This window comes from Pseudopodoces humilis, chromosome 1 (assembly GCF_049639895.1).
Source record: "Pseudopodoces humilis isolate 2021_Gansu_Grassland_sample_001 chromosome 1, ASM4963989v1, whole genome shotgun sequence".
Taxonomy (NCBI): domain Eukaryota; kingdom Metazoa; phylum Chordata; class Aves; order Passeriformes; family Paridae; genus Pseudopodoces; species Pseudopodoces humilis.
The window spans coordinates 28,573,833-28,589,858 of record NC_142200.1 but is presented as its reverse complement, the minus strand read 5'-3'; the positions used below and the strand labels follow the sequence as shown (position 1 = coordinate 28,589,858).

General features: G+C 39.1%; 1 protein-coding gene across 1 annotated transcript in view; it reads left to right on the top strand.

Moving 5' to 3' along the window:
- The window catches only part of STMN2 (stathmin 2), a 38,445-nt gene extending 24,249 nt beyond the window's left edge, over positions 1–14,196 (top strand). The window contains exons 3-5 of the mRNA XM_005517075.3: positions 608–780; positions 10,689–10,880; positions 12,860–14,196. Coding sequence (XP_005517132.1) covers positions 608–780; positions 10,689–10,880; positions 12,860–12,919 — 425 coding nt within the window. The 3' untranslated portion in view covers positions 12,920–14,196. The remainder of the gene's footprint in view (positions 1–607; positions 781–10,688; positions 10,881–12,859) is intronic.
- The last annotated feature ends 1,830 nt before the right edge of the window (positions 14,197–16,026 follow it).

The following is a 16,026-nucleotide window of genomic DNA, read 5'->3' as shown; positions in this document are numbered from 1 at the left end:
CTGCAGGTCAGAAAATGTGCTAGTGCTGGGAAACCACTCACATCACCCATCACCCCCTAGTCCATAGTTTTAGTTGGTATATATTTTACTGACTTAACAATTGCTGGTTTGGGGTATTACTTTCTATGGAGTGTGCAGTACCCTGATGCTGGATATTGTTCCTAATAGGATCTAACTAAACTTTTAATGTTAGCCCTCTCATACTGAGCTGTTCTTTCCCTGCTCACTGTTTGAGAATTACAGCTTTCATAGCTGGCATAATTCCCTAGAAGATGAAGAAAAGATGAAAGCATGCTTAAAAAATTAATCAGCTTGGGCACTGCTTGCAGGGGGTGTTAAATGGCACAGAACCCCAATAAGCTTCCAGAATTGCTGTAAATTTTTATCTTTATGAGATTATGGTATAATTAAGCTGTTACAGATAAAATGGAATGTACTCCCGAGAACAGTTTTCTGCCCATAATCTGCCATTGCATTTAAAACGCCCAAGGCAAAAATGCTAAATCATTTGTCCGTGCTTCTGATCCTACTCTGATATCGGTGCTGCTTCTCTCCTCCATACTGCTGGTGTATTGAAGGACTTACAATTTCCCACCTTATTGTGCAGACATGGAAGTGAAACAAATCAACAAACGTGCCTCAGGCCAGGCCTTTGAACTGATCCTAAAGCCGCCATCTCCAGTCTCAGAAGCACCAAGAACTTTAGCTTCTCCAAAGAAGAAAGAACTCTCTCTTGAGGAGATCCAGAAAAAGCTGGAGGCTGCAGAGGAGAGGAGAAAGGTATCTTTCCTTAAAATAAAATGCTAGTAATTAGACATGATTTAGTGTATAGAATAGGAGTCTAGTTTCCTGTCCATTTGTATGTTTTCCATTGCCATCACTGACTCATGGTAGCCTGTACAGACAAAAATCATCAATATGTTTATAGAAATGAATGAGTTCATTTTCTTTCAGCAGCTTGCAAACAAGCCTCACTGGTTTCAATGCTGGGGAAGCATGCATCACAAAATAGACATAGCTTCAGACAGGGGCCAAGTGGGTTCAAATGCGCTTGCTTACTGTGTGAACATAACTAAGTGGTTCATTCAGGGTATCTGTAATAGTTGCTCAAAACCAGTGCAATTACTGTGTCTAAGAGACAGATCTGCAATTCAAGCAGATGCTCTGTGAGATACCAGATTTTGACTCCTTGTAGTGTCTGTGGAAATTATTCACAGGGTCTGCATAAGGCAGCTAAAATGTCTTATTTGTGCAATATAGAGAAACACTCTGAACAGAGTGAGTTTGGGATCATTCACACAGAATTGAATGAGGACACCAGCATAGTGCAGATGCTAAGAGGCATTTCTAGCAGTTTCAGAAGTGATGGAAACTGGCCTTCTAGGGTTTTCCACAGACTGTCTTCCCCTCTTTATGATCCTGCCCATAATGGTAAAGCTCTGTTTCATAATCACTAAGTTTGTCACATACCATTTGGAAGAGTTGTTACACCTTTTTCACAAAGGCTGGCACAAAGGCAGCTGGAAATACCCATTAACTGCTTATTTGGCTTTCATCATAACTGATGTGCTGAAGAGGCCTTCATTTTTTCTAAGTCAGTGCTAAATTGGGTTGCTTTTCTTTTTTACTTTTTACAAAGAGTAGAAGACAAACTCCAGATCAGATAAGCCAGAAGATGACACTCACCATAGCCAGCCTGAATTGCCAGTCTGGAAATCATCAGTGTTCTATGTACACACAGCATTTATGCGGTGTTGCACCATTTCAGAAAAGTCATGACTGGCTGCAATGACCACAGAAAAAATCAAAATTGGTAATATATTGTCCTGGTTAATTCATGTTTCTTTTTTCTGACACACAAAAGGAGATCCACAGAAGCTCTAGGATTTTAGGATTTTATGTGTCCTTCACCCAGGAGATCAATGTTATTTTGTGGCAAATCAGCTTGCACAGTTAAATAAGCATTAGAAACTCCTTATACCTGCCCATGGAGTCCCTGGTAGAGGGTTTCTGAAAATGAAACAAGCTTATATGTCTCTTAAGCTTTTTATTTATCTATTTTTTAAATCTATTTATTTATTTATCTATTTATTTTAAACAATGTGATTTCTTGATAAAACTGCTGAGAGCAGAGCTTTTCCTGATGTCATCAAAAACATATACAGAAGTTCAGGGACGGCATCTATATCACAGATAGCACATGGATCAGATCCAGGGAAAGAATTCCATTCTCTTTCATTCCTGTCAGACCAGATCAGGATCACTGCCAAGAACCTCAAGGGAATGATTACTCTGGTGAGTGGTTTGTTATGTGTCTGCTGAAGTCAGTAGATCTGGATTACTGACAGGTCTTTAAAACCTGGCACTCAGTCTGGATTTGCAGTGAAACCTGACTATTCCAAGCCTCACTAATTTGAGCAATTCATCTAGATGAGAACTGCAGTGTTGCTACTTTTGTCCTTTTTGCTGGCTTGCTAACTAGCTAACAATGACTCTGTGGTTCTAGCACACACCCATTAGCACTATCACTTCTTTCAAACAAATATTTCTGCCAGAACATTCATTTCAGTCAGAGGACATGACTGTATATCAAAGGAATTTCCATTTGCACTAGCACCTGCTGAGAAGGGTGAGCTCTCACTCACCCAAGTTAAGATATTCCCCAAAAACTCAGTCCATGAAGTTCCTCTGTGCTGAGTACAAATGCCCAAGATACAGACACAGAATGAAATGACAGCAATTTAAAAACTTGATATTATTAGTATACTTGGTGGAAAATACAAATTGAACATTTCAGAGATCTTATTCCATTGATTTCATTACTGCTCTTCCTAAAGAAAAACTCGTAATGCAATAGATTGGTAATCAGTGATAGCAATACAGGCACCTGCCATTTCTTCTTGACACTATATTCATTTTGAATGAACATATAACTGAGTTATTTTAATAGACAAGATCCTCCACATAAGAATTGCAGCAGAAATTTCTGGGGAAAGAACAAAGAACAGAGCAAAATGTTTCTTTGCATCACTGTTAAAATCCCCGGTGTTCTCACATCTCAATTATTGATTTCATTTTGGCCCCAAAAAAGAGCGTAGTGCAGAGAAGGATAAAAAAGCAATTAGAGGAACAGAAAATCTTCCATAAGAAGATAAATTACTTTTCAGCTTGGAAAGAGACAACAGATGAAAGATAAAATAGAAGTCTACAAAGTCATGAATGGTAATGAGAAGACGAATAGGAACAATTATATTTCATTTCACACAATCCAAAGGGGACAAAACATTCAAAGAAATCATCACACAGCAATTTCAAAAAGAAATCATGTTTCCATGTATTGTTTATTCAAGGTATATTTGTTATCACAGACTGTTTAGAGGTTATTAAAATATTATTTATGTCAAAAATATAATAGCAAAATTAATAGAGCACTTCCTTATAGAAAATTATTATGTGAATGGAACTTGTGACTCAAAAAATATGGAACTTGCTAACTGATGAAATTTAGAGAGGCTTGCTCAACCTCATCTAGTTTCCCTCAGCATCTTCTTCCACTTTCTGCTGCTAGATGAGCCAGACAGACTTTTTATGAAAGCCAGCATGGCTGCTGTTATCATACTTTTCAGTCTATGTCAGGCATGGCCATTCTAGATCATGTCCTTCCAGTGCAGTTCTAATTAAAATCCTGTATAACTAATGGACGAGAATTGACTTCTTTAAAGAAAAATTGCTAATGAATTTTATACAGCTTAGGAATTAGGTTCTGCTCTGTTAATTAGGCAGTGTTCATTAATAAATTTTCAAACTCATGAGAACATCTAGAGCAATACATGCACTTACAGTCTCCTGCTTATGCTTTTTCCAGTTTTTCATTCTTGTTTATTTCCTTGTAAGCTTTTAGAGGACTCCTCTTTCTTTTTCTCCCCCTTTTTCTCTACCTGACGCATTTTTTTTGCTTTTTGCATTACATAGCAAAGCCCATTAGGGCTAGTCACAGATTTGTCCTTTCCATTTATAGAATCATCTTGGCAGCATGTCACTGTTATCCTTTTTTTTCTTTTTTTTTTTTTTTTGGAACATATGTGCTATATTTTCATACCTTGGTGGATAATCAGAAAGATCTTTTCATCATCCTCAGCTGAGAAATTAGAGCACTGTGACATTGTATGCAGCAGAAGTTTTTCTTACAGAATATTTAACATTTATCTATTTTTGCCCATTGGCCTTGAATGTTCAGCTGTTATTACTAGTGGTGTACAGACTTCAAGGGGCATATGTCAAATTATATATTTTTATTGCCTATGTTAAATTTACTTACTAGCATAAAAAAGAAACACTAAAGGGATGTGCATTTCTACTAGACTTTGGATTATAGGAGAGAAACTGTATATAATCAAATACTTTTAATGGCTTTGTGTTGGGATGAAATTGAATCAAGCTTATCCCTAGAGCTTAGTGTGACAAAGAATGCAGGAAAACAGTAATTTATTTTTTTAACTTTCATGCTGTTGGATATAGACTTACAGTTTCATGGGTTTTTAATGCCATTTTAAGAGAATGCCACAAGACAAGCCTGTGGTGCAGCCTGGGCTGGGCTGGGCTCGCTGTGCTCCCCACAGAAGCAGCCAGCCCAGGGCACCTGTGCCAGCATCAGGACCATTCTCAGTGCTGGCTTCAGCATCCAAATCTCTGCCCCTTTGAGCCAGCCCCACAGCCCAGAGGCGGCTCTGGGTACTCTTAATCCATCTCTGCTTTGGCTGCCCGTGTTTTACAGCTCTCTACAGGAGGCTGATGGGGCTTTGCCAAGGCAGGGAAGGCGGCAGAGCTGGGGGATGAATGTTCCTCCCTGGACATTGCATGGCACCTGCAAAGCTGCCGCTCCAGGTGACAGGTGGAGAAGGGCACACCTTCCCTGTCAAAGGTAGAGCTTTCTTCTTCCATCTCCTTTCTGTTACAGTTTCCCACCAAATTTTAAGGTGAGAAGGATGGGAATGAGAATAGGCAGTGCCCAAGGCATGTGTCTCCTGTCTTTCCCGCTTATCGATCCCCCTTTCTATTGCTGCTGGCCCTCAGCTGTGCTTGTGTGGAGAAGGAATACAGCATGAAGCATTTTTCTATGTAAATGTCCCAGCAATAGGTGTAATCAGCACTGAAAACAGATGTTCCTGTCACATTTTGATTTACACCATGGTGAGTCTACACGCAGTGCTTCACTCCTAAGTTTTACAAAAGATGGACAAAACTGCAAGAAACTGCAGTTCCACATCCAAAAAGAAACCCATTAGCCTATGGAATGTGTGGCTGTAGGAAGATGTTTGCTACCAGCAAGGAGAGGATTTGGTGCTGGGCACCAGGGTCTGTCTCAGAGCACGTGGAGCCATGAGCATACATCGCAGTGCTGGCAAACATTCTCTCCCCAGTCTGCCATGGGCTCTGCCACTAATGAACAACCATAAGACAATTTGACGTTGGTCTTCATTAACATTATAATGCCAGGCCTCAGACTGCAGCAGACCATGAAGGCAGAGGGCTCAGGTGGCACCTCTTGCATGCCCCCAACATGCCTTGTTCACCCTCACAGGTCACAACCACGAGAGCAGCAATTTTGTGCCAGTTGAGGAAGAGAAACTGAGTTTTCTTGAATCACAACATGGATGGACCTTTTTTTTTTTTTTTACTCCACATCCCAAAGGTCATTTGGCAGATTGTACAAAAATAAATTTAAAAAAGAGATCCTCACCTAAATTTAAGCAAAATTGTTCATCAACTACCTTCACTAGAAGCAGAGCTTCATCCAGTTACAGATCACATTTGTCTGACTCTCCTGCCAAGTGGGTATTTCTGAGATAAGTTGAATTTGCATCCATTCCCATGTTTTCACATGGAAAAATCCCAGCCACAGTTCCTTCTCCTGAAAACATCAGTACTTCAAGTCACCACACCCAGGCTTCACCTTGGCATTTACATTTCAGTAGGAGCCTTTCCTCCTTTCTTCACAATCTTCCTTAACAGTATCTCTTAGATACACATATATTGTATATTGAATATTGAAGTATATTGAAGAATATTGAAGAATATATAAAGTATATTGAATATTGAAGTATATTAAAGAATACCAATGCTATTGCACTTCTTCTGAACAACTATATTGTTAAAAAAAACCCCAATCAGTGAACAAATGTATTGTAAAAGAGGAGCACTCATGACTGGTAGTGTGTCTCAGACACCCTAGTAACAAGGGGTACTGGTGTCTGAGGTTGAATGCATTCAAGCTGAAATTCCCAGCTTAAAAGCAGTTTTCTGAACCCATTTCTTGTTTAAGAGCAATAAAGGATTACTTTTCTCTCCATATCAATTACTTCAATATTTGGCTATATCTGTCAAACAAAGATAGATAGATAGATAGATAGATAGATAGATAGATAGATAGATAGATAGATAGATAGATAGATAGATAGATGTGAGAAAATAAAGCACCTCTTGCTCAGATAAGGAGAATCTTCTTCCTGTGAGTAATAATTAAACACTGTATCTCTAAAGCCAGTTTCCATAACTAATTTTGCTCATGACATGAGTGTTTAGTAGTCTGCATCTATCTCTGGCCAGCTAGGTAACAGGTGTGGATTTCCTTTCACACCACTCATCTCTGAAAAATGAAGATGCACATGGTCCCTTAAAAATATGACATGAACATCACAGGAGTTTGCCTGCATTTTTAGCATATCAGTATGTTTCTTGGAGCAAAGCCATCTGTACCAGGAATATTCTCCAATAATTTTATTCCTCCATATTTACATATTTAAATATTAACAGATAAACATTTTGGTGTTCCCACATTATTTTGAGGCCTTTCAGTACCTTCAGGGGGCTTTTTAAATGGAGGGAAAGTGATTTTTTCCAAGTGCAGACAGTGATAGAACAAGGAAGAATGGTTTTAAACTAAAAGAGGGGAGATTTAGATTAGATGGTAGGAGAAAGTTCTTTAATGTGTGGGTGGTGAGAAAGCGAGACAGGTTGCTCAGAGAAGCTGTGGGTGCCCCATCCCTCCAAGTGTCCCACATCAGGTTGGATTGGGCTTTGCACAACCTGGTCTAGTGGAAGATGTACCTGCCTATGGCAGGGACTTGGAACTGGATGATCTTTAAGGTCCATTCCAATCCAAGACAGTCTATGGTTCTTTGATTCTATGATGTAACATTAGATGCTGCAGCTGGAGCTGCATTGTTTATGCCCTGTTATATTTAAGAAGTCTTCTGAATATTCTCCCTTGAATACTGCTTTTTGATTTTCCATCATTTCATATTTTTCTCTCCTTATTAATCTCTTTATCTTTCATCTCATTTACAGCTTTGTTTTCTTTTCATTTTCTCACTACATCTGTATAAGAAACACTTACCATAAGAGGTTTACAGCTATGTTAGAACTATCAAAGATTTGAAAATATCCTTTGCAGCACTTCAAACAGCATTGAAAATAAACTCAAAATAAAAACTTCCTATGTATGTTGGAATCCTGCATCACTGGAACTGTGTGTGTCCAAACAGAGCCATTTAAAAGCCAAGGCAAACAACAAAGGGAGTCTATTAATCCCAGCTCCCCTGGGTATCCATGGTCATTCATTTACCCATTTCTGGATGTGCAGTAGACTTTGAACAGACAGGGTGGCCAAGTTCTGCTGCCAAATGGGTTGGAAACAGAAAATCATTTGACAATCCAGTACAAACACATAGCAGCCGCCTTCCAGAATTCTCATAAGGGGATTTCAGAATGGTCTGAACACCAGGGAAACAGGCAGACTGACAGCTGGGCTACACCACCATTACAGAAGGGACATCAGTCTAAATGAGACTCTGCCCTGTGGATGTTTTGTGGCAGGGAGGGGGGTTCCTTTATTTTGAAGCAGTCCTGGGTACCAGTGATTTTCCTCTCTCAAAATTTGTTACAATATGGGATTAAAGACATATTGAAAAGGAAAATCGCATTAGGGGTTTACAGTCAGCTCCTGAGGACTGTTTCAGCTTTCAAGCAGTGTCTTTCTGGTGCCAACACAGTTTGCATCCAATAAATACTGAATTAGAGTATAAGGATTTTCTTCATTATCATGAATTAGAAGACAAATTACTTTTGAATGTACTGTCTGCCAGCACAGCATCCAGAAATGTGTGTACTTTGATATGAAGCTCTAATTTTCCACTGTTCTCCAGGATTTATGATAAAGTCTTTCCAGAAGGCAAAGGGCTTGAATGAAAGAAAACAAATCTCGAAAAATGGACAGGTGCCTCAAAGTCTCAAAGGCATTTCACAACCTCCATTGAAAGCAAATGCTTCTTATATGCATAGTCCAAATCTTACTTTTTATTAGTGCATGGCTATGTCCTTGAAAATTGTTTTCCAAATCCAAAAGATCTGATTTTATAACACATTATATATGCATATTTAAACACCATGAAATGTTAGCCTTTCAAATTAACAAGTCTCTTCTGAAATGTTTCATGGGAAAGGACATTACAATTAGTCTAATAGTGTATTTTCTATTGAAACTCTCAACAGGAAGAGAAATGGGTTCTCAGATTATCCATTACTTTTACATAATTTAAGCAAAGAGTTCACAAAATTCATATCAGCAAACAAAATGTAATGATCATAACTTTTCCAAAGGTAGACGAGAGATTGTCATTGAATAGTAAATTAAAAACAAAATTCAGAATAATTTCATAATCACTGGTCAAACTGAGCCACTCAGGTTTGTCCACAAGTGGGAAAAAGAGATGAAAGTATTTCATTATTTCAGTTTTACATTGCATCATATCTTTTTAAATAACTTTTTTACGTCGTAAAATAATCTACAGTTAAGAACTGTTAAATACTAAGTATCTGAAATCAAATATTTTGTTTCAAAATAAGATACTTTTATTATATTATTATTAAAAATGTTGACATTTTTACTAAATTTATGGGGCTTTTATGATTTTTTTTAATTGCTATACAAAATTCCTTCTTTACCCAGCTCCACTTGTCTTTGGCTCATCCTTCTATATTCCACCAGTGAAACTCGCCCTGCTTTTGGCTTCATCTGTCTAAGGGGTTTTGTTCCCATTTGCAACATTCTTTATCTGGCACAACAGGGGCAAAGACATGAAAAGTGTTTGCTCTATTACTCTGTTCAGCATATGCTGTAAGGGAGGGAAGAACCAGGAAGAGTCGCTGGGAAGTGCCAGCCTTTCCAGGAGATCATTCCTACCAGCAAGTGCTCCAGGGATCAGTTTGAGAAATGAGGCTGTACCTGCCTCCAGGCCAGAGATGAAAGGCAATAAGTGATAAGGATGGATGGAAGTGGCTCTCTCCTATGATCTCAAGCAAGCCATCACAACCTTTCCAAGCCAGATGTGTTTTACTCCAACATCTTGCTGCAAGATGTTCTGCCTGGCCTTTGCAGCCTTTTCTAGCATCTGCTTAATTTGCCTTGTCACTGCATTTGGCTTTATGCATATCTTGCTTTCATTAAAATATTTGTTTTCTCCTAGTGGGGTCTTCCTCATACAAAAGAATTGCAGCCTTTTTCAGTCCATTTAAAGCCACATGATAGAATTTAAAATGTTTCATTACCACTAATTGTAATTAATGGTTAAAACTAATTTAGGCCTTAAACTAACTCATTTTTAAGGGTCACAATGGCAACAGTGCCTTGGGATCAGCACTCAAATATGCATTTAGCCTCCTGGCACCCTATTTCATTCTCTGTTTTTCTGTTTCTTCTCATGCTGCCTCTTATTTATTTTATCCAAAAGTGCATGATGTTGTTTATCCTTTCCAAATAATTGTCATTTCAACTAGATTTGACTGGAGAATGGCCCCAATGCTGCAAGTCTTTTGGCTTCTTTCCTAGGATTAGTGGTTTCCTGTTAGAAATTTGATGTAATATAAATAACATACCTTACGCTTCTGAGAAGTGACACAATTCAACAAGGAAGAACACAATATTAAGCATAGACTGCATAGACTGGATCTGTTTAATTCCTACTCATAGTTTTTATCTTCCTTGAAAAATAAAAACTTTGAACTAAAAATTTTTGTTATTTCCTATGCAATAAAACACTTTTTCTCCCTTCCTAATCAGTGAGATTAATCTAAATATAAGTGCAATGGGTAAAAAACATTGTCTGAATTGATGCTACCTGTCTTTCATGTCAATAAACTTCCAAGCCAGTTGCTAACTATTCAAGCTCATGAAAGAAGAGTATAACCTGGGTGAAAATTGCACCTGTCCTGCATCAGTAATCTCCCTTTTAACTCTGTACATTTCTTCAACGCCAGGTCCCTATCTCTAAAGATAAAAGGCCTATAACTGAGAGACTGCAGCTGTCAGGGGTTGAGCAACCACTGCAGTAATCCAGGCCAGCCAGGGCAGCAGCACAAGAGCATTTCTTGTTAACAGAAGTGCCTTGGACTCTCTCTGCTGCTGCCTCAGGCGTGTACCCCACATTTATCCACTGCTTCCAAACACTGTTTTATTGAGGCTAACCTGGTTCACTCACAAAGTGACCATTCTAAAAAAGAGAAGCAAACTTTACACAGTTTCCACACTCAGGGAACTCTTGCCCTATGGCAACATACTGTGCTCCCTGGCAACATGGCAACATGCTTTGCTCCACATGAGTATTTCCTCTCAGCTGCATCTCTTTTTCCAGTCCCAGGAGGCCCAGGTGCTGAAACATCTGGCAGAGAAGAGAGAACATGAGCGAGAAGTGCTTCAAAAAGCTTTGGAGGAGAACAATAACTTCAGCAAAATGGCAGAAGAAAAGCTGATACTGAAAATGGAACAGATCAAAGAAAACCGTGAAGCTAATTTAGCTGCTCTTATTGAACGCCTCCAAGAGAAGGTAACCACACCATCACTCCTTACCTTAGACTAGAGAGAAGAATCAATGTTTGCAGAGATGTTGTGCATAGTCCTTATTTCAGTTGCTACACTTGAGCTATTTTTAAGTCCAGGATACCTGTCTAAACCCCCACTCCCTTTGAAAAAGGACTGAAGTGCTACAGTCACGCAATCACGGGATAGTTGAGGTTGGAAGGGCCCTCTGGAGATCATTTGGTCCAGGCCCAGGCTCAAGCAGGGCCACCTAGAACCAGTTGCCCAGGACCATATCCAGGTGGCTTTTTAATGTCTCCAAGGATGAAGACTCCAATTCCACGCTGGGCAACCTGTGCCAGTGCTCAGTCACCTCACAATGAAAAAGTGTTCCCTGATGTTCAGAGGAAACCTCATGGGTTTTAATTTTTGCCCAGAGGAGAAAGATGAAAAATTATGGGAAAAAAAACTTTTCATATACAGCAAAAGAGGTCTGTCTTTCCACGAGTCTTGCAAGGAAGATAGTAAATTTTCCTATGGAGATCTTTGATGCAGCCAGAGGAAACAGGGAATCACAAACCCTAGATGCAGAGTGAGGTATGCCCTTTTCCAAAAACATGTTCCACACAAGGGAGAGAAACATGCAAATAAAGATTTAAAAATGTTAAGAAAAAAATAATTAGTTCTGCATGAGTGATCACTTGTTTCTCTCAGTATTGAAGTTTTTAATATACTAGTAAATTGGCTAAAGAAAACAGCCCTCAGAAGTTTTCCAGGAGATCTTCAAAAGCACCTCTACATCTTTGATGGAGACAAAAGTCTTTGAGAGTAGGAAAGAAACAGAGTCAAAGGATGATGTTACAAGTAAAAATGTAAACAGGATAATTCTTGAGCTTAAGAACTATAGCCATATTGCTTGACATTTTTGCATTTAGTTTCCTTTGCAGGCACATGCCCAGACCTTATGAAAACAAAGGGAAAAACAAATTGGTTGTCCTTGAGGTCCAAAAGGAAGCGGGAAGGACAGCTGACGCATCTCTCTGTCCTATGTTAATGTTAACAGACTGTTAAACCCTGTTTCCACAGAAATGTGTTGGCATATATGCATGAAACCCAAGAAAGACTTATGAAGAAAGATGACAGTAACTCACTTGGAAACATTTGCACTGACCAGTAATTAAAAAATATAATTTTGCCAACACCAAAACATCAAAAACAGACATAATTTGCCAACATCAAAAGTGAATCCTTAATATACAGAAAAAGAAGTGAGGTAACTGGTTCCAAGTCTTCCAAAGTTCCACAGGGCTGTGGGTGCCCCAAGGTACTGGTGTCTAGCAGCTACTGCAGAGGTAACTTCTGTATACTGCAGTTAATAGGAACACCAAGCAACAAATAAAAGGCATTCAGTGTTACAGATTTTTCAAGGACTGATGTACAGGTTCAATCAGTGCAATAGATGGTATTCTTTGGCAGACACAGAGAAAGAATCAAGAGGACATGTAGCTCCAGTGCTCAGATTAAGGAGATGTTTGAGACATTCAGATTGGCTTATGGCAACTAAGTTCTTGGATCTTTATTATAGTTCCTAAGTGCTGCAGAAGAGTAAGTAACATACAATGTGCAGGCAATTAATTCCTCACTCATCCTTCCCTATATTTAGTTTAATATCCAAGAATTCAAAGGGTAAATGTGAGCACGTGGCACATTATATGCTGCAAGCAACACTTCTCTATGTGGCCCTTTTAAATGAAACTCCATGAAGTGCTGAGGATTATAAGGCCATATCAGATAAAAGACTGAGCTCCAGAGCAGGAGTAGAAAGTAAGGACAAAACATGCTTCCAGCTGGCACTTCTCCCGTGCTGCTTCTTCTAAAGATGGTTGTGCTGTGAAACAAGTTTTGCACAAGCATCAATGCATGACCTAAACAGGTTATCAGCATGAGTCTCCCTAGGCAGGTGGAATGAGAAAAAGGTTTGATTTTTCCCTTCTTGATGTTTTCCAGGAGAGGCATGCTGCAGAGGTCCGTAGAAACAAGGAGCTCCAGGTGGAACTGTCTGGCTGAAAACAGCAATGGTGGATGTGACCCATCCCCACCATTAGTAAACTCCCCCTGCCTATATTATTATGGATCATGAGATATAAGTATGGGAAATGTATGACGTGGTTTAAAAAAAAGGTAAAAATCAAGAACTCAATAAAAAACTTTAAAAAAGAAACAAAAAATAAAATAAAAACAATGCGGTCTCTTTGCAGAATGATTTGCTTGATGTTTAAAAAACTTGGATCTTATTTTGTAAATACTTACATTTTTGTTAAAAAATACAATTATTGCATTATGCAAGTTATTTCATAATCTTACATGTCCTGTAACAGGCTTCTGATGTTGTCTATTTCCACTCGGTTGAATTTGCTGGGTCTGTTCATTCAAAGCACCTCATGTCTAATTCCATTCCCTGCGACTTCTCATTCCAACCCACCATGAGGTCAGTAGTAGTTCTATGGTGCTAGAGACCAGTCATTGCCTAATAACCTAGGCTGCTTTGCCATCAATAAGCTTTCTTGAAACAGTGACTAGATCACGGGTATTGTGACTTCACGTTCAGCTGTCCAAGACAAAAGGCTCTTAAAAGGGGTTTTCAAATGCAACTTATGCTGCAGGACTCTGGACTGTGCTCTACAATTGAGGTTGAATCTCCTTGTAGAGTGTTTGTTGCTCCTGCTTTTTGAAGTGAGAGGCAACAACAGCTGTTCAACAGAATGAAATCAACAAATTTAAAAGGCACATTGTAACCATCAAGCTGTGACAAATTCTGGATGATGCCAAACAGCCATACAAATGCTAATTGTAAAGTGAGCTTAATTCACCACTTGAAAATTTATTGATGGAGCAACTAATAGATAGCATCAAGTGGCTTTATCTGTAGGTGCCATGATCTATGATACTTATCTGATGCTACCACATTACATGTGTAATAGTACAAGAGGCTACCGAATATTTCACCTGGAACCCATGAGCCAGTTGTTACCTTTTTTTTTATGACACTGCTGACTTCCATTCATCATGACTTTACTCTTCAGTGTTAGCCAACCCTACCTAGTGACAGACATCTAGGACTAAGAGGGCTGAAGCAGGAGGAATGACTAGACAGGGTGCTTGTGCCAAGTACAGTATCACCAAACCTAACACATCATCCCCAAAATAGCTGCAGTTTTGAAGTTGTCCCTACCCCCCTAGAGGTTGCTGCCTGCATATTCTACTCTTCATTAGTGCTATTTTCCTGTATGTCATTGTGAGCAAGCTGTGATTAATAAAGAATTGGGGTTCTGTGAACTGAAAAAGGGCTTGTTTCTTCTCTCGCTCCATTACGCCTCTGGCATGCACCCATGTAGGGGGAAAACCTAAAAGAATGGAAATGAGACTTAAAAAAGACCTATTAATAAACCAAACTTATTTCTCTGCTAATATGGGACTAACCCCTGATACTCATTTTCCAGTGCTTAGGCTGGTTGTTTTTAAAGATTACCATATAAACTGAGCCTGTAAATGTGACCTCTAGCACCGAGTTTATTAAAAAGAACTAGCTACATAAGCATGCACATGCACTCCTTAATCCTGACTCAGCATTGGGGAAAAATGGAATTTGGGGAAAGAAAAGTAAATAATCTAGCTCTGGATACACACATCAATAACTACAAGATTCTGGGTATTAACACACTGGTTTTCAGGGTAGAAAATATTGATTAATAGAATTTATTGAAGAACAAAATCACTTGGGTTTCTGCTGAGCTGCAGACCTGAGATGTAAAATTGAATCAGGCCCCATTTTCAACTGTACAAGTGATAAAGAATTATCTCTAGGATTAGTAGAAAACCAAACTAATTATTTGAAGTCATCAAAGTGGCATCATTTACTTGCTCTTTCAGAGCGATGGACTTTATGCTCCAGGTCTGCAACAGTCAGTTTTTTATTTTAGCAGACTTTTTTTCAGAGCCAGCACATGGCCTGTGGTCAAAAAGCAGCACCAGCTGAACCTGAAGAAAGGCTGTGAGCTCAACTCTGTGTGCAGTGAACTCAAAATACCACAGAACGAAATGAGTATTCCAACTTGTTACGGCAGCTGGGTCTTCTTGCCTAAATTACTTATCTTTCTCATGAAATTACCAGAAGTAAACCTGGCACAGAAGCCAGATAGCAGATATTGAATCTGGAAGACACAAACTTCAATGCTGCCAAACCTATAATGTTTGTATATTGCTTTTAGCCTCAGTAAAAAAAAAAAAAAAATAACATTATTGTAATTAAATTTAAGGTTCAGGATCTTATCTTCAGGGCTCGTGGATTCTGTTTTCATTTCCCAATGGCAAGCCACTTACAGTTTTCCCTATCCATTGATTTAACAAATTCTGGTTGTACTTCAAGCCCTTTTCCTGTTTGTCCTCCTGGCTACAGTTGCTCTGAGAACAAGCCAAGAACAAATCTCTGGTGCCGGGCCAAGCAGGGCAACCTGCATCATTTCCATGGGTTTCAATTCTCCTCCCCCCAGAAAAGGGTGTCCACACCCAAAGTGCCAACTGGGATGGTCTCCAGCACACTCTCACCCTGCCACAGAACTGGGCTTTGCCTGGGAAGTGCTTCTCAATAGGCACCAAGGCTGAACTGGGGAAAAGAGTGAAGAACCAGTGGGAGAACTGCTGCCCCAGGTCACAAACCATGCTCTGCTCCTGCTCACTTGGCTGTTTGAGCAGTGGAAGGTCTACAGTTCATTTTATTAATGTATAACTATGCTTTGAAAGCCTGTTTGAAAAGACACTGCCCATTTAATTGCTAAGAGCAAAAAGAAATATCTGGAGACCTGCAGCATCACCATTTCCTTCTTTTACTCCTGTTTACTTACTTTTCCTTATATTTTGCTTTAGTACTGCCTTTCTAGCTCTTCCCTGCTTGTGCTAGCAAAAGTGTACTGTTTCCATGGGTCTCTCTTCACATGTAGCTACAGATAAAGAATCTTGATAAGTAATAAAATATAAAACACCTGCTTTTTAAAGTATTACCATTTTGGTAAGACAGGACTTTTTTTAACTCAACAGCAACCAGAGGGTTCAGGGCTTTAAGATAATAAAAATTAGGCTTCTTCTTTGATTAACTGTAGATGCCCAAATCCATGCTG